Raw genomic sequence first — 25,737 nt, 5'->3', positions numbered from 1 at the left:
CACTGCTGTTTCTGAACATCCTGTGTGTGACTACAGCGTTGTGCCCCGAGGTTTCTGTACCTGGGGGGTTCAAATGGTTGACACGGTACAGTATAAGGACAGGTAACCTCATATGTCAGTGAGCCTTACAGGTGTTTATTCACCAACTAGGAGTCGGTTCACAGTCATGTTTTTAACGAACAGCATATTTTCTTTTTGACCACATTCGCAGGGTTTTAAATAACATGACTGTACTTGTAATACCGACGGGTTTTTGATCAGCTTGACGTGCACCCGTCTTTTCCGCCGGGCTGAACTGGGCATGGCGCATTCTCCGAACCGGCTGGTGAGCTCAGCGCGGGGGGAGGAAGAGGGGGGAGAGGAGGAAGAGGAGGAGGGAATCCGGCTTCAAAGCTCCGGTTTCACACTGACGTAGGACTGTACGCGCTCACCGGGCTTCACTCCGTTTACATGTTGGACCACAAAGAGGAGGTGAAAAGCGGTTATTTCCTACCGGCTTTTGGCGTTTTTTTTGGTTTGCTTGTGTTTTGCGACTTATATCCCGCTCGCAAAGCGATGATTATACCTCACCGGTCCATCAGAACCAAAGACTAATCGGTGAGTTTAAAACTTCTTTGGTGTCATGAATGGAGCATCGCGGATGCGGCGTGTCCTTCATCACCCAAGACACGTTTTATCTTTATAAACTCTTTAAAAGTTCCTCACTCAGGGCCCATAAAGGCATAAAGACTGTAGGAGCTGCGCCGATATTTGAGAACACGTTTGAAACTGAAACTGAAGGGACACACAGATCATCTGAATATTCAATTGTGTGTGAAGATTATTGTCTAATGCTAGGATTACTACCACTCATTTTATGCTCTTTGTACATTGCAGAACTACGTAATTAATTCTGAAATCGTAGTTATCAGTTATCTACATTCGCTCCGATAATTGTCGCTATTTTTGGTTTTGTGATTAGTTTTTTTTGCGTTAGGCCAAAATTACACGTAAACTTACACGTGTAAATTTGAGAAGTTATTGTATATAGTTCTCTCATAGCCTATTAAAGAGACTTTTATATGTGTCACATATAAAAGACGCAATTAATCACATTTACGTAACCAGCTGCACTATACTCACTTTTATATACAAAAATATGCTAATCGCAACTTCTGGGTTGTAGACTGGTCTGTCCTGCCGAGCTCGTCTATAATGTGGTTCATTTCTCCGTTTATCATTAGACGCGAGAGGTGTCGCCCTGTTCGTGTAAAACACCTAACGTTCATCTGCAAAGGTCTCCAGTTAAAACCAGCAAAACATATGTTAGACCTCACAAAAGACACTTACCAGCTGCGTGGCCTTTAAAGCTTTCAGACATTTACAACAATATCTATCACACTGTAGAGTTTTCCACTGAAAACTGAGCTGCGTAAATGGGGCGAGGATTAAATACCGTTCTTCACCTTAGTGACCCTTCCTACTGGACGCGCCCCTTGTAGGAGACCACCACACTCCTCACAGGCTTCCCAGCGTGGATATTCAGACTAGCTATTCACTTTCACTGCATTTCAAAGTTCTGAGTGCTTACTTATTGCTTAGGCTACAATGCAACTACACTTAGCACAGTGTTCCACACATAAGTAATCTTAATACAGCATTAAAGTAATAATTGAGCCGACCTCGTTCAGATGTTCCCGCACTTTTATCACTGAATAGCGGATAATTTGTTGCGGGATGAAACATGACTTGTGAAAGCTTCAGCAGTGATTAAGCGATGCGTAATCATGATGCCTCCACAACACTCAACACCACAACACAATAGTATTAACCGTAGAAGATTAACTCAGTCATGGCTTGATGAACAGAGGATATTAACACTTATGTGGAATTCCTGCGTGTCTTTTGTCTGTAACGTTAGTGGACTCTGTTCGGGACGCGTATTTGTGCGGTCCTCTCCAGAACTCCCCATCACTTACCTTCCAACCCTTTGATCTTTCTACTCTTCGCAAATTTAATTCCGAGTCTCTCCTTTCAACCACAGGCAGACAACAGGGCCAGGACTAATAGACGTAATTGTCTTTGAACGAGGAGTAGTGGGCCCCTGTAAAACCAACTGGCAGAACTCCTGACATTAATGCTCTCATTATACATACGCATATTATTGTGTTGCCATGTTCACAGGACTCTACGTGCATTTCAAGATGTCCTGAAAAGGTTACTCGGGTCATCCACAGATCCGGGCCCGTGCGAACCGGTTCTGTCCGGGTCACATGCCTGCCATCTTGTCCCAGAACCCTGTGCGTATGTGTTGGCTCGGTATAGTCTTTTATAATGACAAGAGCACAAACAGAGAACGAGTCTCAAAATGAGTCTGTCCTTGCTGATACAGAGCGAGGGCCAGAGGAGGGGGCCGCATGCCAAAAATGTGACCGTCGGTTACTTTGTTACTGGTCTCCAGGGCAACACACTCTGAATGCCTGTCCCACTTCCTGCCAGCCAGCTCTTCCCTTCCAGTCTGCCAGTCTTCCTGCATCAGACCACCTGTGACTCTTCTCCTGTTGGTGTATTTCACACATTCATTCAGTGAGGGCAGGATCCTGTGTGCTGGTGATCTGTGGATGTGCTGATCTGAGACCGCTGTACCAGGGCTGGGTGAGAGGCCGGTTCAGGACGCCTCTGCCGAGCTCTCTCTGATCAGCCTCCCAGTCCAGTCCGACATGTATTTGGTGATATTGTTGGGTAAGAGAAACTGACCAACGAGCAAGATGTCATGTAACATTTAACAATGCACCATCACTTTCGTCCACACCTGCTGGGTCCTTGGGCACAAGAAAGTCTTGAAAGTAGTATAAATAGAATAGCACTAGCATTTAGGGGAAAGACGGTTATTAGGAAAAAGATACTTCATTCCAGAGTGATAATTATGGTCCTGTTGTGGCCATGTAGAGGTTTTTCGATGTGGTGGGTGTGGTCACACTCCACCAGCAGATGATTTGTGAATCTGCAGATGTACAGATAGGTTGCGGCTCAGTCCATAACATCCGTCAGTGAACACAGGGTGACGCCTGTGGTGGGACATTCCTGTAGCCGAGGGTAATTACAGACGCGGGGCAGTGCCATGGGGTAACTAGGGCTGGGACGTTCCTGTAGCCGAGGGTAATTACAGACGCGGGGCAGTGCCATGGGGTAACTAGGGCTGGGACGTTCCTGTAGACGAGGGTAATTACAGACGCGGGGCAGTGCCATGGGGTAACTAGGGCTGGGACGTTCCTGTAGACGAGGGTAATTACAGACGCGGGGCAGTGCCATGGGGTAACTAGGGCTGGGACGTTCCTGTAGACGAGGGTAATTACAGACGCGGGGCAGTGCCATGGGGTAACTAGGGCTGGGACGTTCCTGTAGCCGAGGGTAATTACAGACGCGGGGCAGTGCCATGGGGTAACTAGGGCTGGGACGTTCCTGTAGCCGAGGGTAATTACAGACGCGGGGCAGTGCCATGGGGTAACTAGGGCTGGGACGTTCCTGTAGCCGAGGGTAATTACAGACGCGGGGCAGTGCCATGGGGTAACTAGGGCTGGGACGTTCCTGTAGACGAGGGTAATTACAGACGCGGGGCAGTGCCATGGGGTAACTAGGGCTGGGACGTTCCTGTAGACGAGGGTAATTACAGACGCGGGGCAGTGCCATGGGGTAACTAGGGCTGGGACGTTCCTGTAGCCGAGGGTAATTACAGACGCGGGGCAGTGCCATGGGGTAACTAGGGCTGGGACGTTCCTGTAGCCGAGGGTAATTACAGACGCGGGGCAGTGCCATGGGGTAACTAGGGCTGGGACGTTCCTGTAGCCGAGGGTAATTACAGACGCGGGGCAGTGCCATGGGGTAACTAGGGCTGGGACGTTCCTGTAGACGAGGGTAATTACAGACGCGGGGCAGTGCCATGGGGTAACTAGGGCTGGGACGTTCCTGTAGACGAGGGTAATTACAGACGCGGGGCAGTGCCATGGGGTAACTAGGGCTGGGACGTTCCTGTAGCCGAGGGTAATTACAGACGCGGGGCAGTGCCATGGGGTAACTAGGGCTGGGACGTTCCTGTAGCCGAGGGTAATTACAGACGCGGGGCAGTGCCATGGGGTAACTAGGGCTGGGACGTTCCTGTAGACGAGGGTAATTACAGACGCGGGGCAGTGCCATGGGGTAACTAGGGCTGGGACGTTCCTGTAGACGAGGGTAATTACAGACGCGGGGCAGTGCCATGGGGTAACTAGGGCTGGGACGTTCCTGTAGACGAGGGTAATTACAGACGCGGGGCAGTGCCATGGGGTAACTAGGGCTGGGACGTTCCTGTAGACGAGGGTAATTACAGACGCGGGGCAGTGCCATGGGGTAACTAGGGCTGGGACGTTCCTGTAGACGAGGGTAATTACAGACGCGGGGCAGTGCCATGGGGTAACTAGGGCTGGGACGTTCCTGTAGACGAGGGTAATTACAGACGCGGGGCAGTGCCATGGGGTAACTAGGGCTGGGACGTTCCTGTAGCCGAGGGTAATTACAGACGCGGGGCAGTGCCATGGGGTAACTAGGGCTGGGACGTTCCTGTAGCCGAGGGTAATTACAGACGCGGGGCAGTGCCATGGGGTAACTAGGGCTGGGACGTTCCTGTAGACGAGGGTAATTACAGACGCGGGGCAGTGGCATGGGGTAACTAGGGCTGGGACGTTCCTGTAGCCGAGGGTAATTACAGACGCGGGGCAGTGCCATGGGGTAACTAGGGCTGGGACGTTCCTTGCTCCTGTCCTTCCTTCAAAATGTCTGCCATCATCAGAGGCAGCATCCGATAACTCACTCTTGTTGCCTCTGTGTTCGTCCTCAGTGCTAAACACAAGGGCCACTAATTACCACAAATTAAAAACCTTTGCCCGAAAGTATAAGGTAGCCCCAAATATATCCCGATACGTGCCGCTAAACGTTACATCCAGCTTGTATCCAGTAGTCCTCCATTTTGTAAAGGTCCTGCATGACTTTATAACATTCCAATGATTACATCCATCTGCTTCCTCCCCTAGGTGGATTTCTTCCACATGGAAACTGTGTGTTCACTGTGTTGTGTTTCACACTAACACTCAAGCCAGGTTTCTCCCAAACTATCGGAGATCTCAGCTCCTATTCCCTGCAGTCTCCTCCAGGCATGGCCGATGTGGGGTCAAAGCTCCCTCAAAACCTTCCAGTATGAGCTTGGGGTGCATCAGGAGTACTGGCATCTCACAGCGAACGTCTGCTAGGACCTCATCTGCGCTTATGTACCACAGAGTTCCAAGTAATGTTGTAGGGCAGTAATATGTACCTGGTTCTCTAGTTTCACAGAACATTCTGTTTTGCAGTCACACTCGGTTTCCTCTCTGCCCTCTGACCCCAGAGCAGTCGCACTGCGTGTGCCGTTGCATGTGCTGCTGCCTTCTAGAAGCCGCCGGCGTCAGCATAGCAAATGATAGTGTGGAATTTTACCATGACACCTCTCCTTACTGCATCAGTTTACTTGGTCCATGTCTGCTCTGAATCATGCATTGTGTGGCTCTATAGTAACCACGAAGAAAACATGTATACAGAGAGTAAGCATGGGAAGATACAAATATAACGTGATTAGGTCCTCGGTAAACAACATCACTGTAAACATTGCCTTGTCCGAACCTATCACTGTGTTAATAACCTTTAACTATCTGAAGTGTGAGGTGGTTCTGTTTGTCTCCAAGGTCTTGATGGTTGTGTAATTGATCTGTCACTTCACATCTTACATCCACACTGATGTTTATGTCTGAGCAAGAACTGTCTGTCCTATGTAGTAAATTACCACTATAAAACATTACTCTGAAGTTAAAGTATTACATCAGAAGCCTTATTTTGATTCCTTGTTGATTCCACATGAGACAATAGTTGGTTTTTGTCTGACAGACTGACAGAAACCACAGTGAAGTGACGTTCTTGTCCCCTAATCCTGTTTTTGTGTCATAAATAGGTTCCTAACTCATAAATAGGAATGTCAGCTGTTTACAAACAACTGACATCACACCCTGTTTTTGCTTCCTTATACCCGTGTTTCCAGACTCACTACACTTAAAGGTGTTAGAAGCTGCATAGACTAATTGCCTGCTGACTCGTGTCATCTCGTAGCCTCTTGTTCCCTCTCCCTTTCTGCCTGTGCACCCCCACCCCAGCTGCTAACACTGGACACTTCATCTACTTGTGCGAGACACGGAACCCCAGGCAGCCATAGCTTTGTGGTCCACTACAGTACTTGTTCCAATCCCAGCATGCTCAGCTTTGATGGCTGCACATAGAAAAATGACGCAGGGTGAGAATGGAGATCCGGGCAGTGTCTGGCAATTAACGAGCAGCTCTATTTCTGTGGATGTATTGTTATCCAGGCAGGGATGGAAAGGGAGGAGCTGGATCACTTAAGAATTGCAATGGAAAAGAATCGCATGTGCGGCATCACTGGAGTCCTGCAGCACACTGTAACTGGGGTTCAGCTCCTTCCTCTTAGAAATTCCAAAACAAGACACTGTTAAACCAGTAATAAAACTGGTAATAAAATAAAAATCATTCTAATTAAATAAAAATTCTATTCTCTGGTATCCTATTTATTACAGTATTGCTGTGTAATTCTCTCTGTACTAATTAGGTTGATATGTAAAAGAGCTTTTGACTTACAGTGCAGCTGAGAATAAAAGCCTCCAACCTGGCTGACCACTTGTTTCAGGGGTCCACATTTTGCTAGAGGCTTGCTGTATATTGGCGGGAGGCGGTGGGCAGAAGTCCAAACAGCATGCTTTGAAATGTCACGCCAGGCCAGTTACGTAGTTCAGTTCAAACCGTACCAGTTCCAAAATAGATCAGTCTAGGGGATTGTTTCACATTTGTTGTTGTTTTATGTGTTTCTCCAAAAAGCCGCAGCATAGAATTAGAATGACACACAGAGAGAGCCGCTACTGTAAGAGTTGTAATTACAGTTTGTTGGCGCGTTATAGCTGTTTAATGAAGGGGTTAAATTTGTACCGTCTTGTAAGAATGACATGTCAGAATGACTCCTGATCTCCTCTCAGCTTCTGAAATCTCTGCGAGTCAAACCACATGGTCCGTGCTTCGTCGTGCTGTTTAAACGAGAAGCTCGTGGGGGCGGCGGGGGTTGCCATGAAATTACAGCACGCATACTGCATCCCAGAAGCCCTGTCATTCAGCGTGGAGAGAGTGATTCTCAATCTCTGCCAAATCCAGAAATAAGCCACTCATCTGTTGTTTTACTTGCTATTTTTGAGCTCTGCAACGAGGCATTTTTTTTCTTCTTTATGGCCCGGTCCTCCATGGTCTTGAAGAGCATGTTCAGACATGGGCATCGAGAGTAAATAATTTCCATCACCCAAGTAAGTCGTTTTTTCCATCGTGAAGGACGTTATCCGAAGCTGTTCCCCAAGCCTGCAGGGGGGTTGACTGGGTGGGGTGGGAAGAGCACAGGCCTGCATCTGGCTGAGCATCTATTGGGAGATGTCACAGACACACCGTGCTGTCGGTACGTTCACCGTCCGCCTTATCTCAGGTGTGCTCATCTCTGGAGATCAATCCGCAGCACAGCACGCTTCAGTTCCAGCTTGAACCTGATCATTACTGATTTAGGTCGTCAGCGAGTCCAGAAGGATCTGAAGCCAGGTGTGTTGGATGAGGATGCAGACCAGTGCCAAGCTGGGCAGGGTGGGAGTGGTCAGCAGGTGTTCAGGCACACCTGATCTCACTCATACTTCCACACTCCATCATCCTTCCAGATTAGTTCAGGCCAAAACTGGATGACGAGACTTGAAATGTGTCTGCTCATGTGGAAATTGAATCTCTTCTGAATTTACACTTTGAGCCATGGGCTGTATGTTTTACATTTACAGCCAAAAGAAACGTTAGAAATCAGAGATTATCTGTATTGAACTCTTGACTGCCATGTCTAATACAGATCTAATTATCTGTACTGAAGTAATTATGTGTATTGAACCCTGGACTGCAATGTCTCTCAATGGACTCGATGTCTCAAAGTTTCACAGCTCCTCCCCTTGCTAACTGTGTCAGCCCACGTCGAAAAGAGGCAAAGTGGACATTTTGGTTAAAGGGGCAGGGCCGCAGCTAGGTGTGGGTGGGGTTGTGGTTTTGAGTGGTATTATAAGTGATGATAGCTCATCTTATGGAGGTAACAGTGTGCCATTCTGACACTGCACACACCGACTGTGCTCTTCCAAGGGACCAGAGAATCCTTAAGGTGTTGCCAGGGCAACGGGCCACGAGTAACAGCACGCTGGGGTAAGTGGGGTTCTCCGATGGCACCCACGTCACTTCCCTTCTCCTGTTTTTCTGTCCGCTTGAGGGCCAATTAGGGCCAAATGACAGCTGAGCGTTGGTCTGTGCAGGGCTGGTCCCTCGTGCTGTGTGTGTTGGTGTTTTCTTGTCTTCTGGGGACTCGGATGGTTGTGTAGGTCGCCTCTGTTGAAATGTAAGTAATGCATGACTGAAGTTGTTTCAGGTATTATGGGTTTTTTTGTGAGCATTACAAGTGTTTTGAGGTGTTATACTTGTTATACTTCACAAAGTCTTGTATTGGTTCAAGAACGAGTCTGCATAACGGAACGAGAGGACCAGCTACTGAAAAACTTTAAATGCAACATTACTGATTAACTTCCACTTAATGACAATGTTAAGTGAATAATAAATTAAGTTGGTGTGTGTGCTATTTAATGTGGTCATCCGCGTCCGCGTATGTGCATGTGCACTAAGTACATTTTCCATGTTTAAACATGCTTCATCCATTAGTGTTATGCTAGCTGTCTGGAAGAAAATGGGAGAAATTAAACTGTCCTCTATTAATTCAAGACCATACTCTAAAAGCTTAGAATATTTCTCTCTCTTCTCTGTCCCTCTTTCTTTTGTTCGGTCTTTGTCTCTCTATCTCTGCCCGTCTGGGTGTTAAGATGATAAAGTGATGAGTGCAACACTAGTGGTCTGTTGCTTTGTGGTGAATGTGAGGTAATTCACCACTGTGAGGTAGTTCACCGCACACACACTGGGTTTCGACTGTAATGTACATCTCCCCCAGTCTGGGGGATGGAATCCGGGGTTTGAAAGAGAGAATCATGGAAATAATGGAACTCTGCTGGTGGGAACAGTAGTGTATGTGTGTGTGTGTGTGTGTGTAGGCATGTAATTTATGTTCTTCTCGTCTCTTCTGCACTCGTCTTCTTCTCCTGTGCCACTCCTCTTTTTCCTCTCGTCATTTTCAGCAAGCAAGTTCTTCGTGACCTCACTGAACGTGGATTAGCCAGATCCAAATTTAGACCAGACTAAAAATAATGAACAGGGTGACAGCCCAAACCACCAGGCACCTCTAGAGCGTTGGTCTCGTTAGGTGACACCTAGTCACGGCTAACTTCTAAATGCAAGTCCCCAGCTCAGTCCACTGAGAAGAGCACTGTTGTCTGAAGTGCTGTTTACCTGGCACTAGGACTGCAGCCCTTGATAGCACTGTTGTTCCTGCTGGCATGGCCGTTAGTGCTGCGTGTGTTTGTGTGTGTGTGTGTGTGTGTGTGTGTGTGTGTGTGTGTGTATGTGTGTGTGTGTTCTCATGGTGTGTGTGTTACTGGCCTCTTCCAGATCTTATGTTTGTATTGGAATATCTTGACGATGACGAGGAACCACCTCTGCTGTTCCACTCCAGTCTTCCTCATGGTGAGTTGATTGCCTGCTCTGCTTGGCCCGACACTGTTAAGAGCGTGACTGCATGTGATTGTGTTTGTGTGTGTGTGTGTGTGTGTGTGAGTGAGTGGTTTTTGACAGTTTAGTGCACTTCTACGGTGTTCTGAAGCACAAAGACTCTGAAACACATTTACACATACTAAAACACACGTACACATGTATGTGCTGAAACATACAAACCCTGAAACAGCACTCTCACGATGAATACGTTTATCCACATAAAGTAGCTGACCAACGGCACACTCTGCACAGTCCCTCTATCACTCACTCACTCTTTTGCACACTATCCCAATCACTCTCTCCAACAGCTGACTTATTCCTCTCTCTCTCTCTCTCTCTCTCTCTCCACCCCTCCCCCTGTCTGTCTGTCTGTCAGTAGACCCATCTCTCACTGTTTCTCTTTATTATCTCTCAGTGTAGTGCCCAGTAATTCCACAAAGCAGCCTCTGTGCAGAACTCCCAGAGCTCACAACGCCCCCCCCCCCCTCCATCACAAGGCCCCTGACGCAACTGTTAGTATTTAGTAATGACTATGGTCCACGTTTCCCTGTGCCCAGTTGCTTTCAACGTGTGCATCTCACCCTGCACTGTATCATCTCAATATGGAAATTTAAACTTACCATAAAGCTGTGAGGGTTAATTTAGGTCAGCACGGAAAGGTTGAACATGACTGCAGGATGTGAAAGCACATCATGAATACTACTAATGACCATGATGTCTTCTCCCACGTCCAGCACTCTGACTCCACAGATGTGGTCACTCACTTACACATATGATCACATGCAGACACAGATACATATGAACATGTCCAGTCACACATTTATACATATGAACACACCCACTCACATAAACACAGGAAGACATACAGTCACTACTTACATTCGCAAACACATCCAGTACTCAGATACATTCGAGCACACCCAGGCATACTTGACAGAAAAGAGCGTAGGCCAAGTTTACCCTGGGACGTTGGTGACATGTCCATATCACTTTCTGAAACAGCTGATTTTAACTACACCACATGTGTATCTTAAGAGTACACTGAGAAGATTTGTGTTTCTATCTTTGTTAGTTTCTATGAAGCTATCTTTGCTTCATTTATCCAAAAAAAAAAAAAAAACAACTGGCATTTCATGAAACAAAGATTATGTTTAATCAAAGTAAATAGAAAACAACCGTGCTACAAATCTATTTCAAATCATAATACTGATACGTCTTGTATAGTTAAACGCCAATAAGCTTGACAAAGCAGGTCTCGTGCCGAATTCTCCTCGCAGTGTGCACGCGCGTCGCGCAAGCACAGACGCTATTATATTTACGATGTTTTCATGAATACGGGCTAATCTTTAGTTATCCTTCACAGCAATCGGCGCAGCATGCTTTATATCCAAAGAGACTCACATTGATGTAAGAGTGTTAAAGGTTTTTAAATAAAATGTAACAAACCTAAGACTTTGATTGTTGCCATAGCACTGAGGGGGACTGAATGCCTTTCAGTCATGATATGTAGGCCTATTTACATATATTTTAATTCTATTCTATTCTATTAATTTAATTCTATTTACATATATTTTAATTCCGAGTTCTGCTGCAATAACCTACTTGCTATAACTAAGTTTACATCTGACCACGTGACTTTGCAGAACAACTTTGTTCCTCATCATTACTGGACAGCCTGGCTTTTATTCCTCTTTTAATTAGATATTGGACATATACACCCCAATTATCTCTAATAATCTATTTCGGACAAATTCAATGTGAACTAATTTATAATTCCAGTACTGCATGAAGTTGGCTCCTTTGATTAAAAATGCATGTTTAAAAAATGCATTAGTCAAATGTATACACAGTCAGAGTGTATAAAACTGCCGAAATTATGCTCCCCCTTACTCTGTGAACCTTGTACCATATAAGGCATGTGTCTCTAAATTTATCAGGAGGAGTTTTATTAGGGGGAATAGAGTTTTGGCAATACTGTCACAGCACCTGCTGAAATTATTCCCCCACCGCCCCCATCTCTGGTTTGCAGGGTTTTAATTCATATCAATCTTGTGAGAGTTCCACTGTCCCCAGTAAAATCCCCCTGTTGAACTTATCCCACCTGTTGAATTTTGATAACTTATCTTCATGTGTAGGTTATATCATATACAGAATTATTCTGTATTCTTTATTAATCCCCTCAATAAAATCCCCCGTTGAAGGTAGAGACGCATACGTTATATGGTATTATCTACGAGATATGTCAAGATAAGTCATCAGATTAAGTCTGATATGAATTGAACCTTGCAACCCAGAGATGGAGGTGGTGGGAGAATAATTTCAACAGGTGCTGTGATAGCATTGCTAAAATTCTATTCCCCCTAATAAAACCCCTCCTGATAAATTTAGACATGCCTTATATGGTACAAGGTTCACAGAGTAAGGGTGAGTAAACATAATTCCGGGAGTTTTTATACAATTTTTCTGACTTGACATTTCAAACAAAAATAATCTTGTGTGTCGATTGTTGGCGGGGTGGTGTCAAACCCTAGTAGGACATGTCCGGGAAAAAGAGGATGTTTGGTCACCCTACTTAGCAGTCTTGGTGAGCATGGGGTCGGCCCGTCAGCGTTCGTCTAACCAAGCGAGCCATTGAAAACGCTGTGCGTAAGTTCAACGAACTCATAATGAGCTGTGGGGCACAATCGTCCAATCAAAAATAAGAGATTTACATACGTCCACGCCATCACGATTAAGTTCATATCGGCGTTGCTAAGCAGTTTACCTAGCCACTACTAATAGCGATTATTCCAAAGTACTGGCAAGGAAATATTATGAATCAAGTCGACAATTCTCTAAACATTAAACTTAGTACCTTTCCAATTTAAAAAATTGGGATTAAACGTTTTGTAATTTTGTAATTTGCCACGCTTCAGCGGAATGTTTGCTGGGTTCATACACCTTTACAAGGTGAAATTCAAGCACTTGTACGGCAGTTTCAAGGTCCATTTCAATATTTCCCAGCTCCTTAAGCTTAAGTTAAATATTTATACATGTACTCGAAATGATTCGAAATAATTCTATTTTTTATAATTCGATTTAATGGTTGTTTTCAAAACGCCCAATCTTAACGTCTTCACTTTCTCTCATGTTTCGTCCTGGAATTACAAGAGGCTCGTATCTGTTAACGTAATACATTTGTTAACATGTGTGCTCGTACTAAATTTTACTAAATTTAGCCTAAATTCCAGGCTAAAATTAAAATTCCTCAGGTAAATGTTCCTTCCCCTGTTTTTGAGGGGTGTTTCTTTATACTACCACATATCGTTTCGGACAACACTGCAAATAATGTGACGCGCCAAGTATAAACGCTTCGGTCAGGCCCGAAAGTATATTCAGCTTAACAAATGTAGCGTTAGCTAATATATTCATATTGACCATAACTTTGTTTTGGATCATTTAATCCTCATTTAGTCCTTCATTTTTATTGCTGTTGTGGTCTGGCGCCTAAACAGGGCCGTACTCGTGTGTTATTGGAGATGTCATTCATATTCTGGTCTGCTCTTCTGCTAAATCCTGCTGTACGTAAATGAGTGCAACTGTCACTTTATTGGTGATGTGCGTTTGTGTTTGGACTCATGAAGCAAGCAGGTTTGCGTTAAGTTTAACCAACGAGTGATCCACCAGGCTTTCAGTAGTATCGGCGCTATTGATAGGAACACCGTATATGGTGAATGTAATCTATATGTTGCATGCGAGGGGAGTAGAGTATGTCCTGATTTGCAGCTGCCGTAAAACTTACCGTGAACTTTGAGTCCCACCACTAAATATCTTCAGTGAACGCACGAGACCTAAGACTCTGAACGCGAATTTCAGGGGCAACTGAAATAAAAGCAATACCGGATCCACATTCTTGCCTCTATCACTTCAAAGAAATGTTACGCCCATGGAGAAGAGTGAAAACCCTGCGGTTCAGCTGGCTTTACCGACTTGGGTAAAGTTCAGGGTGGCTGTGCTAGAAGTTGCAATTAATATTTAGACTGTGCCACTTTTTACCATATAGATTTATAAGTAAATATAATAAATTATGTGTAGGGTAGTTGTATGAGTATGTATGCATGGAGTAAAGTGTGTGTGTGTGCGCATGTGTCCTAGTAACCAGTACTGTTTGTGTTTGGTTGTAGCTGCTGAGTCCATGGGGAGCACTGACTGCACCATGTCAGCAGGGAGAGGGGTGTGTGTGTCTGCACTGTCCTGCTGGCCAGGAACCCCCTACGGTGAGCTAAACCATCATCAAGATCCACCCCAAACCACAGCCTCCAACCATTCAAAACTGCTCTGCCTGCCTTGTGGTCTATAAATCAAAGTATTCTTTTTATTCTGTGTATTGTCACTTGTGTAATAATGAAAAAAAAAGAATAAAGCTGAACCTGAGGTGTCAGGTAACCATGACTCTGTGTAACTGGCCCTGGAAGCAACTTAAAAACAGCTGACAAACCAGCAGCACATTCCGACGCCCTCACTGCCATTGCCACATTATTTGCCCTTATCACAAATGGCTCTGAATTCTCTCTCATGACCACACCCAACACTATAAGGCTACACGGGGCTGTAATTACAGTTTCCCCTTAATGCCTGTCACTTACTGCCTGTTTCCGTGGCTCCAGGCCTGCAGTGTGGTGGGGGACTCGGACGTTATGATGGAATGTCGTGACTGCCTGCCGGGCACCTTCTCGGACAGCCACGACCCGAAGCCGTGCAGGCCCCACACGTCCTGTGGGAGTCTGAACCGTCGGGTGCGGGCGCCGGCCACCTCTCGCTCCGACACTGTGTGCGGAGCTTGTCTGCCTGGGTAAAGGCTTTAACGGCCCCTGCGTCGTCGCCTTGTCGTGCGCATATGTGGGCGGCTCAGTTGTTAAGTAAAGCGAGGGTTATTAGCTCCACGGCTGGGAGGCCCCACCTCCCTGCGTGGTTTCGAGCGTTACCTGCCCTCAGCATGCCTGATCCGGCCCTTTCGCGGATTACCAAGCCCTGCCTGAGCTGGATTATGTGTGTCGGGGCAGGGAAAACGTACATTTGAAACCGCACATGACGGGGTTCCCAGTCTGGAGCTCCCAACCCCTGAAGGCCTTTTCGTTTTTACTAGGGTTTCTGTGTCAGGAAATGAACCAGAATACCATGAACCATACCAACCAGCCATTTAAGCCATCTTAGCTAATTCATTTATCTGTGTTGCTCAGGTTCTACTCAGAAACTACGCTGAAGTCCTCCACGTTGCATCCCTGTGTGAGAAGTGAGTGCTGTCATGTTTTTATCGGTTATCGTCCTTTCATGTTTTGTTCATGGACTCAATAAGACCCTTCATCTGTCACCTTTTCCATAGTCCCATCACTACGATGTGTTCCCTCGCTCTCTCGCTCTTATTAACGTCCGTCTCTCTCGCCGCCTCTCCTCTCCACAGTGCCTGTGAAGCGGTTGAAGCGCTTAAACCGCAGCGTGGAAAAGAGCGCCCCCCACGGGCCTGGAGTGGGAGTGACGAACGCCACGACGGCGCACAGCTCCGAGGAGAAGAACGCGGAGTACGCCGTCTACGCGCTGGCACCCGTCTTCTGCATGATGGGCCTGATGGGGATCTTCATCTGTAATCTGCTGAAGAAGAAGGGCTACAACTGCCCATCTGAGAAGGAGGCCGTGCAGGACGACCCACCTCCGAAAGATGGTATGCACTTCTGCACACACACACACACACACATGTGGAGCGTAAAACAGAAATGGACACATTCCTGCATTTGCACACATGCTCTTGTTTCCAAAGTTTGATTAATTGACCATGTATAAATACTCACGCAGGTGTTTTGTATACAAACCTATGCATACTTCATTGTGTATATACGCAAACAATATAACCCAGGAAATATAAATATGTTTTCTATATTTACCACCAAAGAGAACTTTGCCACTTGCCACTTCCTTAACGACAACTACCTTGCTTCTTGTGGCACTATAGTAGCTAGAGTTATCAGGCCACTGTTTTAGATCAGTTTCAGGCCACTGTTATTGTTTGGGATGTCACAGCAGTGACACTGACATGGTAGTTGTGTGGTTGTAACTGTGGACCTTGTATTAGGGACAGCAGTGACACTGAGGTGTAGTGGCATGGTTGTAACTGTGGAGCTAATAGAAGTGTATCAGACACAGCAGTGATGCTGAGGAGTGATGTGGTTGTAAAACTGAAGCTTTTGTTGTGTGAGACACAGCTGTGACAATGGGGTGGTAGTGGTGTGATTGTACTGGACCTAGTAATGTATCACACACAGCAGTGCTGCTGGGGTTTCACACCCGTCAAAAGTGGCCTCCTCCCTTTTAGATGAAGCCATTGTACTGTCAGCAGTGGTGTTCTGTACCTGTGTAATGGTGAGTTGAGCCGTGGTGTTCTGTACCTGTGTAATGGTGAGGTGAGCCGTGGTGTTCTGTACCTGCGTAATGGTGAGTTGAGCAGTGGTGTTCTGTACCTGCGTAATGGTGAGTTGAGCCGTGGTGTTCTGTACCTGCGTAATGGTGAGGTGCTGCGAACCGCAGAGCTCCCTGGCCTAGAGCTAACACTACTGTCACCAGAAAGCCGGAGGCTGTGGTGGAGTCAGGCCTTCTGTTCTCCCTTCTCTTCCCTCTCTGGGCCAGAAGTCAGTGAGTTCTGGGTGTAGTCTAAGTGGCAGTTAAACTAACGGCCTACAACCAACAACCTACTTTTCAAACTTGAACTGCGAGTGCTCACAGCACAACAACTAGAAAAAAAGGCCAATAAAAATATACCAAGATTTACACCATGATTACTGCTGATTAATCTCCCCATCTCTCACTGAGAGAAAACAGGAGCTCGCTAGCTGGCTAGCCTATGATGTCTAAATATTTCATCACCAGCATTAGTCTGCTTTATAGTAGTCTCACTAAAACAGAATAATAGAATTAAAGCACTTAAAGTGCTACTGTGTACTATTAATGGGATTAATTTGTTGTGGTGGTTTCCAAACAGAAGCCAAAGTGGCAAACCCAGTCCAAAAGTTCAGCCTTTGAAATATGTGTGAACTGATCCAGTGCTGTGTGTGAACTGATCCAGTGCTGTGTGTGAACCGATCCAGTGCTGTGTGTGAACTGATCCAGCGCTGTGTGTGAACTGATCCAGCGCTGTGTGTGAACTGATCCAGCACAGTGTGTGAACTGATCCTGTGCAGTGTGCGAACTGATCCAGTGCTGTGTGTGAACTGATCCTGTGCTGTGTGTGAACTGATCCAGCACAGTGTGTGAACTGATCCTGTGCTGATCATCTAGTATTGCCAAAATATTTAAACTGAAGTTAATAGCAAGCTGAAAAAGTTCTGTACTCTTATTCTAACATATTTGAAGCCTCTGGTGAACAAAATCTAGCACATGCAAGCCAATAGTCAATAAAGAACTACAGGAAGAAGAGCACACCAACATTGTCCGTCAAACCTTAGCCACACCCACATCTGCAGCCCACAAAGGCCCTGAGGCTCACACTGCAGCCTGAAAGGGCATGTGAGTTGAGTTCTGACACTTTAGCTGTAGTGACCAATGCCCATGACCCATCGAAGACAAAGACTGAACACTCACACACACTGCCTTTTTCCTGTGCCTGGGTAACTGTTGTGCTCAGAGTGCTCAACACTCACCTCGGGCCTCCCTGTGAGGAACATGAATTTCCACTCATCCTTTCCCTGCTCAATAATTCAGTCACTAGCAGTGTTGTCTCTGCTCTGTTTATGCACTGTTTATCCTTGGCCTATGGGCCCTGCCAGCTCCTTAATAAGAGTCAGGTTCAACCAGATTAGTTCTGTTCTGTCAGCTCCTTAATAAGACTCTCCGGTTCAAACAGGTTAGTTTGGCTGAAGGGGTGAGTGATGACTCTCAAAGGCAGCGGGACTTCTGTAAACAGCACAAAGAGAAAGTGAAATGAGGTTCTAGAGTATTTTTTATGGCAGGGTAAGTGACAGATGTTTCAACCAAAGTCATGAAGTGTTCAGCAGGGAGCCGGCGGGAGAGGTAACCGTGGCAGGATTGAAGCCGACTCTCCTGATGTGAGACGGGGGTTCTCCTGAAGCTCCATGGCTTAGCCTGGGCTGGCTGTAGGGAGTGCCTGCCCTTTCCTTATTAGCTGAGCAAGTTGTAGCTGTCAGCTGTCCAAGTACTGTGTGGTCTCTCAAAGTGGAGTCTCTCAGGGCTTCCAGCATCTTTGGATCTCTGGAGACGAGCTGTTGCTACGGAGGTGACATGTTTGTTTGTGTGTGTGTTTGTTGGTGTGCCAGCTTGATGGGGCACTGTGGGAAAAGAGTTGAAGTGGGTGAGGTGTTCTAGCTTGTAATGGACTTTTGGAGTGCGATGGGATTGAAACTGGGTTAAAGGCAGTAAAATGAAGGTGATGGAGGTGACAGAGGTGACAGTGGCGATGGAGGAATTTATAACAGCGCTCCGGTGGTCACAGGCTAGTGTGCATGAACACTGTCAAACATTTAGCTTGTCTGTTACATACAGTCACTCAGTGAATCTTTGGATCCCGACATGAAGACAGTGGGTCTGGGTATTTTAGAAAGACAGTATAAACTGTAGGTGCCAGTATGTGATGGGGATGAACAGTGAAGAAAGCTTAGCTTAGCAGTGAAGAAAGTTTAGCTGTTCTGAATCATCCCCACCCTACAGGAACTGGAATTATGGAAAGTTCCACTTACCACAGGAACAGTGTTTGATCAGACTGATATTTCAGACTGATATTTTCATAACTTTGGCCTGTGCAAAGCATATAGGTTCCAAATAATAAAACAGAGATTTAGTTACAGAATGACAAATTTAGGGAGAATAATAAAGAATTCCTTGATTAAATGTTTTTGAATGTGCATGTGGTGCCATTTACTGTCTGTTTAGCGTATTTGTCATAAAATGTGATGTCAAATAAATTGTCACATCCCAGGCATGTAGACACATAGACAGAACACATCAGATCAGAAATATCCATCTCCTATTTAGTAAACCACATAAAGAACTTCAGCTTTTCTGTGGGTGAGCAGATACCTAAAACGCCTGGATGTGTGTGTGTGTTTGTGTGTAGGTAATCCTTGCCCTTACATTATAGAGAACAATGAAGACACTATCAGTGTGCTGGTACGCCTCATCACAGAAAAGACAGGTATGTAATTGACTTCTTAAGTTTGCACTGAAGAACATGGTTTCATACTGGAGCTGGTGAATGTGACTGCAATCTTCTCTCTCTCACTCTCACTGTGTGTGTGTGTGTGTGTGTGTGTGTGTGTGTGTGTGTGTGTGTGTGTGTGTGTGTGTGTGTGTGTATGTGTATTTCAGAAAATGCAGCTGCTTTGGAAGAAATGTTAGTGGAATATGAACTGATGCAGTCAGATGCCTGCAAGTAAGACAACACAAATACATTATTATAGGATAAAGTATGAAAACAAATACACACACACACACACACACAGCTATATGTCCGGCTAATAAAACACATACTCTGAACACTGAACCATACCAAGAAAACATACACACTGTGCGTAGACATATCACTGTGGTATGTGGGGCACAGCAGAAACCATGCTAATGGTTTGATTTACTGAGTGAAATATTAATATCCAAAAAGAGCAAGAACAAATTAATTATTATATATCCAAGAACTAATTAGTCACACTAATAATGAGCTTGTCGCTATTGGCTTGCAGAGGCGAATGTGCTGAGTTGTGAATGTGGGGTGGCTGCACTTTTGATGAAACCTTCACAGTGCTACAGCTGAAATGCCTGGTCATAGCTTCATAGCTATCTTAAATCAGAGTCACAGGCTGCAACCCATCTGAGGGGCATTTCTCAGCTCATGCCTCAGGAAATGAAAGCAGTTCGACGACCACTGTGTCGCAAAATAACCCACCCGCAAGACCCGCTTGTAGTCTGTGAAAGATTACTGATCCAACAGCGCCACAAGGAAGGAATATTTGGAATTGTATATATAGAATATATATGTGCATATCTTCCTCATGTTACTTCAGCTAGGCTAAACAGTGAGAAGAGAGAGAGAAAGAGAGCTATAGTGAACTAGAACTAGAAATCTGTCGTCCTCCATCTCTTGACTTGAGCTGCTTTTTGGTCATCTGTCCCAGTGATTCGCCACTGTTGAGAAGAGATACTGCTTTGTTTATTAGAAGGTTGTAATTGTGCATGTCATGCTAAAAGATTTGAAAAAGACCTTCAGGAGAGCGTTTGGAAAGCAAACCTGTGTTTTTCTTGCCATGTCATCTCAAAATATCAATAATTTAATAATTTATTAGATGATAGATAAATAGCTTAGGACTTCTTGGGTTACCTCTTTGGTTGTTTAAAGTTTTTTATTGCACCTGAAGATGTTATATGTTAACATAGTACATTGAAATCAGCACAGTGGAATTTTGGTCCATTGCTCTGAAATGACCTGTTAGCCCATGTTAGCTGTGGAGATACACCAGGTAATCCACAGCCTGGAGAAGCTTCCAGAAGCTCAGGCAGCTTTGCTGAAGTACAGCCTCCTCCAATAAACTCAGGGTGAAAGTAACAGCTCATTTTACTTCTCTACTGTATCCACTGGTTCTCAGTTCCACAAATCTTTTCTGTGCGTTAACGTTAGAGCCATTCCACGAGCATGACACTTATCAGTCTCACACACAGAAGACTAAACAACCACAGAACCTGTGAGGGCTGCATTTGGTTACAACAGGGCAGTCATTTCACCTGTGTCAGTGGGGGCTTGCTTGTTTTGATTTTTTTTTTGATTTTGTGTTGTTTGGACTGTGTGTAGCTGATGCTCCTAACTGTCTTTACCTTAGAGGTTAGCTTATCTATACACTGAAGATTGATTGACATCTCTCTCTCTCTCTCTCTCTCTCTCTCTCTCTCTCTCTCTCTCTCTCTCTCTCTCCCCCAGGTCACCTCTTCTCTCACCCTTGCCCCACAAGTTCCAGTCCTTGCCCCGGCTGTGTACCCACCAGCACCACCTCCACACTATCAATGGTCTGGCCTCCCACTCCGGGTCCTGCTGCTCCCGCTGCAGTCAGAAGAAATGGCCCAAGTTGTTCCTGCCTCCAGCGCCCCTCTTTGCCGATGCCTACAAGCCACCCTATACCCCCATGATGCCACCATCACCCACACAGGGCACTGTTGTATCTGTGGGAAGGTCAGAGGAACCAGCTACTTAAAACTGAGCTTGATGTTAGCAGTGATCACCTATAACCGATAACCATGCTCTGGAACATACCAAATACCTAGAATACTAGCATTCTCTGACAAATACCAAAATTCTCTAACCCCAACATTCTCTGACACATATTTTACAACACTAATGTTGTACTTTGAACATCAGTGAAGACCTGAATGAAAGCTGTGTCCACAGACATTTTGCACACAGCTATGGCACCAGACCACTGTTTGGGTTTGTTAGAGAATGCTGGGCATGTCAACATTTGTTGGAGAATATTCAGTTATTAGTGTTTTGTTGAAAATTCTTGGGTTTGCTGAACTTTAGTGGACAGTGGTGTGTTTGTTGGACAATGTTGGGCTTGTTGCTGTTGGGATAATGTTCCTGTTTTTATGGTGTTGAATAATTTTGGGTGTTTTGCTGTTCATCTGAAAATATGAAAACTAGTGCATTTAAAGTATGTTTTAGGCTTCTTATACTAGCACATACACAAGCAGATGTTTGGCTTTATTGATGTTAATGAACCCATACATACACCAAAATAGGCTCTGGACAGACAGTTACACACACACACACACACACATTAGCTTCCTGATCCTAACTAGGATGCCACCTTTGTGTGGCTGGCAGGTTCCAGGTGGCTCAGATCCAAGAGAACAAGTTGGTCTCACTATCAACGACCCCAGTTGAGTGTGGCGACACGGACCTGGTGGAGCCTGCTGAGGGGATGGCCTTAATGCGCATGGACTCTCTCTCCAAAGCTCCCTCACCTCATTCCGCACACAGGACGTGAGTCACGTTGACTGAATAACAGGAACAACCACGATTATTTCACTACTTTGAGCTATTCCCTCTCATATCCTGCTTCCTAGTCTTTTAGTTCATTGTCTCTCTCTCTCTACTTTGTTTCCTTTTCTCTTTCTTCATCTTTTTATATCATTCTCATATCTCCCTCTTTCTCCCCTTCTCTTCCTATTCCATTCCTTCCCTTCTGTTTGTCTGTTCCTCTTTTCTCACCACCTACTTCCCTTGGTTTCGGCTCTCTGCTTCTCTCCCTGTGTCTTTGTTGTCTGTTGGAGCCCCAGGATTGTAACCTGAGGGGGAAAGCAGGGTATTATCATTCTCTCAGAATATAAGCGTTCACCATTAAGGCCCACACGTCCTGTCTCAGATGACTGCCTTATTAAATCCACCTCTGCGGAAGCCCATTAGTGATTCAGTGGTGTTAGCTGACTACAGAGTCTAATGCTTAATACTGGAACTAAGCTGAACCGTTAAAGCTGTTGTGAAGTTACACACCTCCGTACTGTGACTGTTCACCTATCTCATTCCGCATGATTCCTCTTTCTCTTTCTCTGGGGATGAGTGACGTGCTGAGTCAGCCAGTCACTGCCGAATGTGACTCCCTCTAGCGTTTGGTGCGAGTAACTGCACAACAAGAAATTGTTTAAAGTTTAAATTGTTTAAATCTCATAACTATCAGAACTGATTCTATGCTCTTTTTCTTAGATTAATAAGATTTTTAAAATAAGATTTAAGTATTTAGTGATTACATGTAGGATTTATTTCAAAGGTCATTTAGGTCTGCTATGCATTACCAAATATGAATAAATATATAAATATAAATAAATGAACTTTTCATTTCCTTTGCTCAGTCCAGAGTTTATTGGAAGGTCTTCATTCTTTTCCTCTTTTTTTCTCATTTTAGATGATGAACCAAGTTGAAGAAGAAGAGTAAAGTCCTCCCAAGACGACATCGGCATTTTGAGGATGACATCATCAGAGGACAGGAAGAGTCAGAGACTGAACCAGGATGGTATTCACCCCCATGGGGAGCTGGCCTCAAGCTCAGAAAAACAGCAATTTTTACAGAAGGAATTCAACTATTTTAATTTATTAAGCGAGCTATTGGGCCTCAGGCCTCGTAAGGCGAGAGACAGGAGGGCCTGAGTGGCATGTACTTCCACTATGAGCTTGTGTGCTTCCGGAAAACTCCATAGAGGATTCTGAGCAGTACAGACCTCAAATGTTCAATGCCTTTAAATTGCAAGTATCCCAAATATACAGAGAATCTCTTGATAATCTCTTGGTAATGTTGAACATACCTTAGACTGCTCAGGCTATACCACACTAGCTTATGCTACAACCCACACTGACATCTTTTCATTAGTTACATGGTTTCCTCTGCAGCTCTTTGGCTTAGATGAGTGCAGCAAACTTTCATGCTAAAGCAATTGTGTAAATAACTGTAAATATGTATAGCCTAGTTTGTAAACAAAGTGGAACAAAGAGGTGTTTTTTCCCAGTATGTATTGAGCTCTTTTACTATACAGACATGGGCGGTGGTTTGATAGTGCAGCCTTGCTCACATCCATACCAGGGCTTATTTCATGATTAGAAGTTCTTTTTACTCTGACAATAGGTGTCTGGTCGGCCTTAACGATATGCTGCAAGTTCTGTGGGCATGGCTTTGATTCTCCAACCACTGCCGTCGTCATTTTGTGCTCGATGTTTTAAGTATTAACACTGTAAAGCTAGTCCACTTCATGAGGTAGTGCTGGAAGCTACTATGCTGGAGTGGAACTTCGTAATCCTCAAACTTCCACAAGTTGATTTATTTAGTACTCTATGAAAGACTCGTGTTTTACTCACTGGTTATTTGGTGCAGACGGGGTTGAGGGCACATGCTTTCTTGCCCCTGACTCATGGAGTCACACTCAGCACAGCGGGGGTTATGATCACGCTACTCTGACACACACACACGTGAACTCTAGAGGACTGAGACACTAGTTGCTATGCTAAATGAGGTCCCTCCAGGACAACAATGTTCTAGCCAGTCCTGGCTTTGGTGGTTCTCATGGATGAATGCAGATGACGGTGATATCATTCTTAGACACTGAGTTAGGGCACATTTCTGTCATGACAAAACACTGGCATGACCTGTGTGATGAAAGCTGCTGCCAGTTTCACTAGGGTTGCCAGTCAAGCACACACGTGATGTCATTGTAAGACACACCCCCCCCCCCATGCCTGAGTTTACACTGAACTAACGGCTACTTGAAACACTGACCCTGATAGGAAGGGAAACACTCCTATTGGACACTTGGAATGTTTCAAAACCACGCACAAACACAGGGCATACAGGGGACCTCCGCTTGGGCAAACTTAGAACAACGACTTTCTTTTTACCAGATCCAGGTACTCCAGATTATTGACATTTCAGGATTCACAAATTGTGCTGGGAGCTACAATGTGAATATCATATCATCGATGAATAAAATAAGTTCATGCTGTCACGGTCCACCCCTGACTCCTCTCTCGGGCTCCTTGGTGTTTGCGTATGTGTTCGTCTGTGTGCTCACGTCCACATGTGTTTCTATGTGTGTGTGTGTGTGTGTGTGTGTGTGTTATTCGTATCTTCTGTCTCTTGTTTCGTTGACATTTTGTTACACTCGTGTAATCGTAGGTGTTTTTACGTCTTCATGTTCTGTGTTATTTGTCAGGCCCATATGTTCATCTCGTTTACCGTAGTGTCATTAATAAAAGTTACATGTTGAAAAGATGCTCTCTGCTCAGCATCCTGTCTCCTCAAAAGTGTTATACATTGTTTATTTATCGATTACTTTTGCGTTCTAACATCGAACAACTCATGGCCGATCATCTCAATCTTTCAGTTTTGTTTCTCATATTTTCTTGTCTTATTTTAATGTTGAAGACACAAGTGGTAGACATCACTATAAGCAAGTATATAGTATTTTTGCCATCTGCGTGCATGTTAGAAACATGACTTTTAATACACTTGTGTTTCTTTCAGCCCTGAAAAAGGTCAGTATTTGACTATATTTATGGACTTTGACATCTCTGGGTTCTGCATATTTGTTAAAATAAAATCTTAATAACTAAATTGGTGTGACAAGGAAATTGTTGAATTGTTGTTTTTATTTATTATTTCTATTATTGTTATTGTTGTTAATGATAGCTCTGATATTTGTACTGTACCTCTCAAATAAAGACTAAGTTAATTCAAGTAATGTGTGGCTGTTTAAAAGACGTGTTGAAGTTCAAAACGTGTTGAAGTTCAAAAACATGCTGACCAGCCAAGTACATATTCAGAACAGTTACTCAAAACAGCTTAAAACTGAACAATGACCTTTCATTTAGATTCAGTTCATATTTATTTATATAGAGATTTGGACAAGTTGATGAGAACAGTTTTACAGATTCTCAGTCCAAACGGACAGTGAGCAAAGCAAAGACAAACAGGGGAACCAGTCCTTCTCTGGTCAACCCCAGACTCACGGGGGAACCAGTCCTTCTCTGGACAGCCCCAGACTCACGGGGGGAACCAGTCCTTCTCTGGTCAACCCCAGACTCACGGGGGAACCAGTCCTTCTCTGGTCAACTCCAGACAAAACAGAAGGAGTTGTGAACATAACGTCCCAGAGTGTCACAAAGAAAGGAATGACTTAGTGATTAGGAGCGAGAGACAATGATTTCCTAATGACATTATACAGATTAAATACAGGACTTATATAATTATAAGGTCTTACAGTGTTTACGTGGAGGGATTAGTAATATGGGTTAATCCATTCTGGCTGTGAGGGGTAATGACTAGGTGTGGTAGGTTGGGATTATTTTGGCGCATATACATTTTAGTAGGCGGGTGGAGGAACGCATGCACATATTCACGATTTAGAATGTGTTCGTCCAAAATGATACAGAAATGTGAATAGCCTATTACCTTTACCCAGTAGAGGTGCCCT

General features: G+C 44.9%; 1 protein-coding gene across 5 annotated transcripts; it reads left to right on the top strand.

Moving 5' to 3' along the window:
- Positions 1–404: 404 nt before the first annotated feature.
- Positions 405–25,001, top strand: relt (RELT TNF receptor). Of its 5 annotated transcripts, XM_076990835.1 has the most exons (12): positions 405–597; positions 5,046–8,313; positions 9,658–9,732; positions 13,923–14,015; positions 14,406–14,590; positions 14,979–15,031; positions 15,200–15,457; positions 18,857–18,934; positions 19,108–19,171; positions 20,705–20,953; positions 21,605–21,763; positions 22,683–25,001. In XM_076990835.1, exons 3-12 carry the CDS (start codon positions 9,688–9,690, stop codon positions 22,684–22,686), a joined length of 1,188 nt encoding a protein of 395 aa, XP_076846950.1. In that variant the 5' UTR covers positions 405–597; positions 5,046–8,313; positions 9,658–9,687; the 3' UTR covers positions 22,687–25,001. The 5 variants fall into 5 exon arrangements, with proteins under 5 accessions (XP_076846950.1, XP_076846948.1, XP_076846947.1 ...); XM_076990833.1 differs by lacking the exon at positions 5,046–8,313 and having other exon boundaries at positions 406–597; XM_076990832.1 differs by lacking the exon at positions 5,046–8,313 and having other exon boundaries at positions 414–471; positions 18,881–18,934.
- Positions 25,002–25,737: the final 736 nt, after the last annotated feature.

Source organism: Brachyhypopomus gauderio, chromosome 2, assembly GCF_052324685.1.
Source record: "Brachyhypopomus gauderio isolate BG-103 chromosome 2, BGAUD_0.2, whole genome shotgun sequence".
NCBI classification, from domain to species: domain Eukaryota; kingdom Metazoa; phylum Chordata; class Actinopteri; order Gymnotiformes; family Hypopomidae; genus Brachyhypopomus; species Brachyhypopomus gauderio.
The sequence above is the reverse complement of the archived record's forward strand: the minus strand, read 5'-3'. Positions and strand labels throughout refer to the sequence as shown.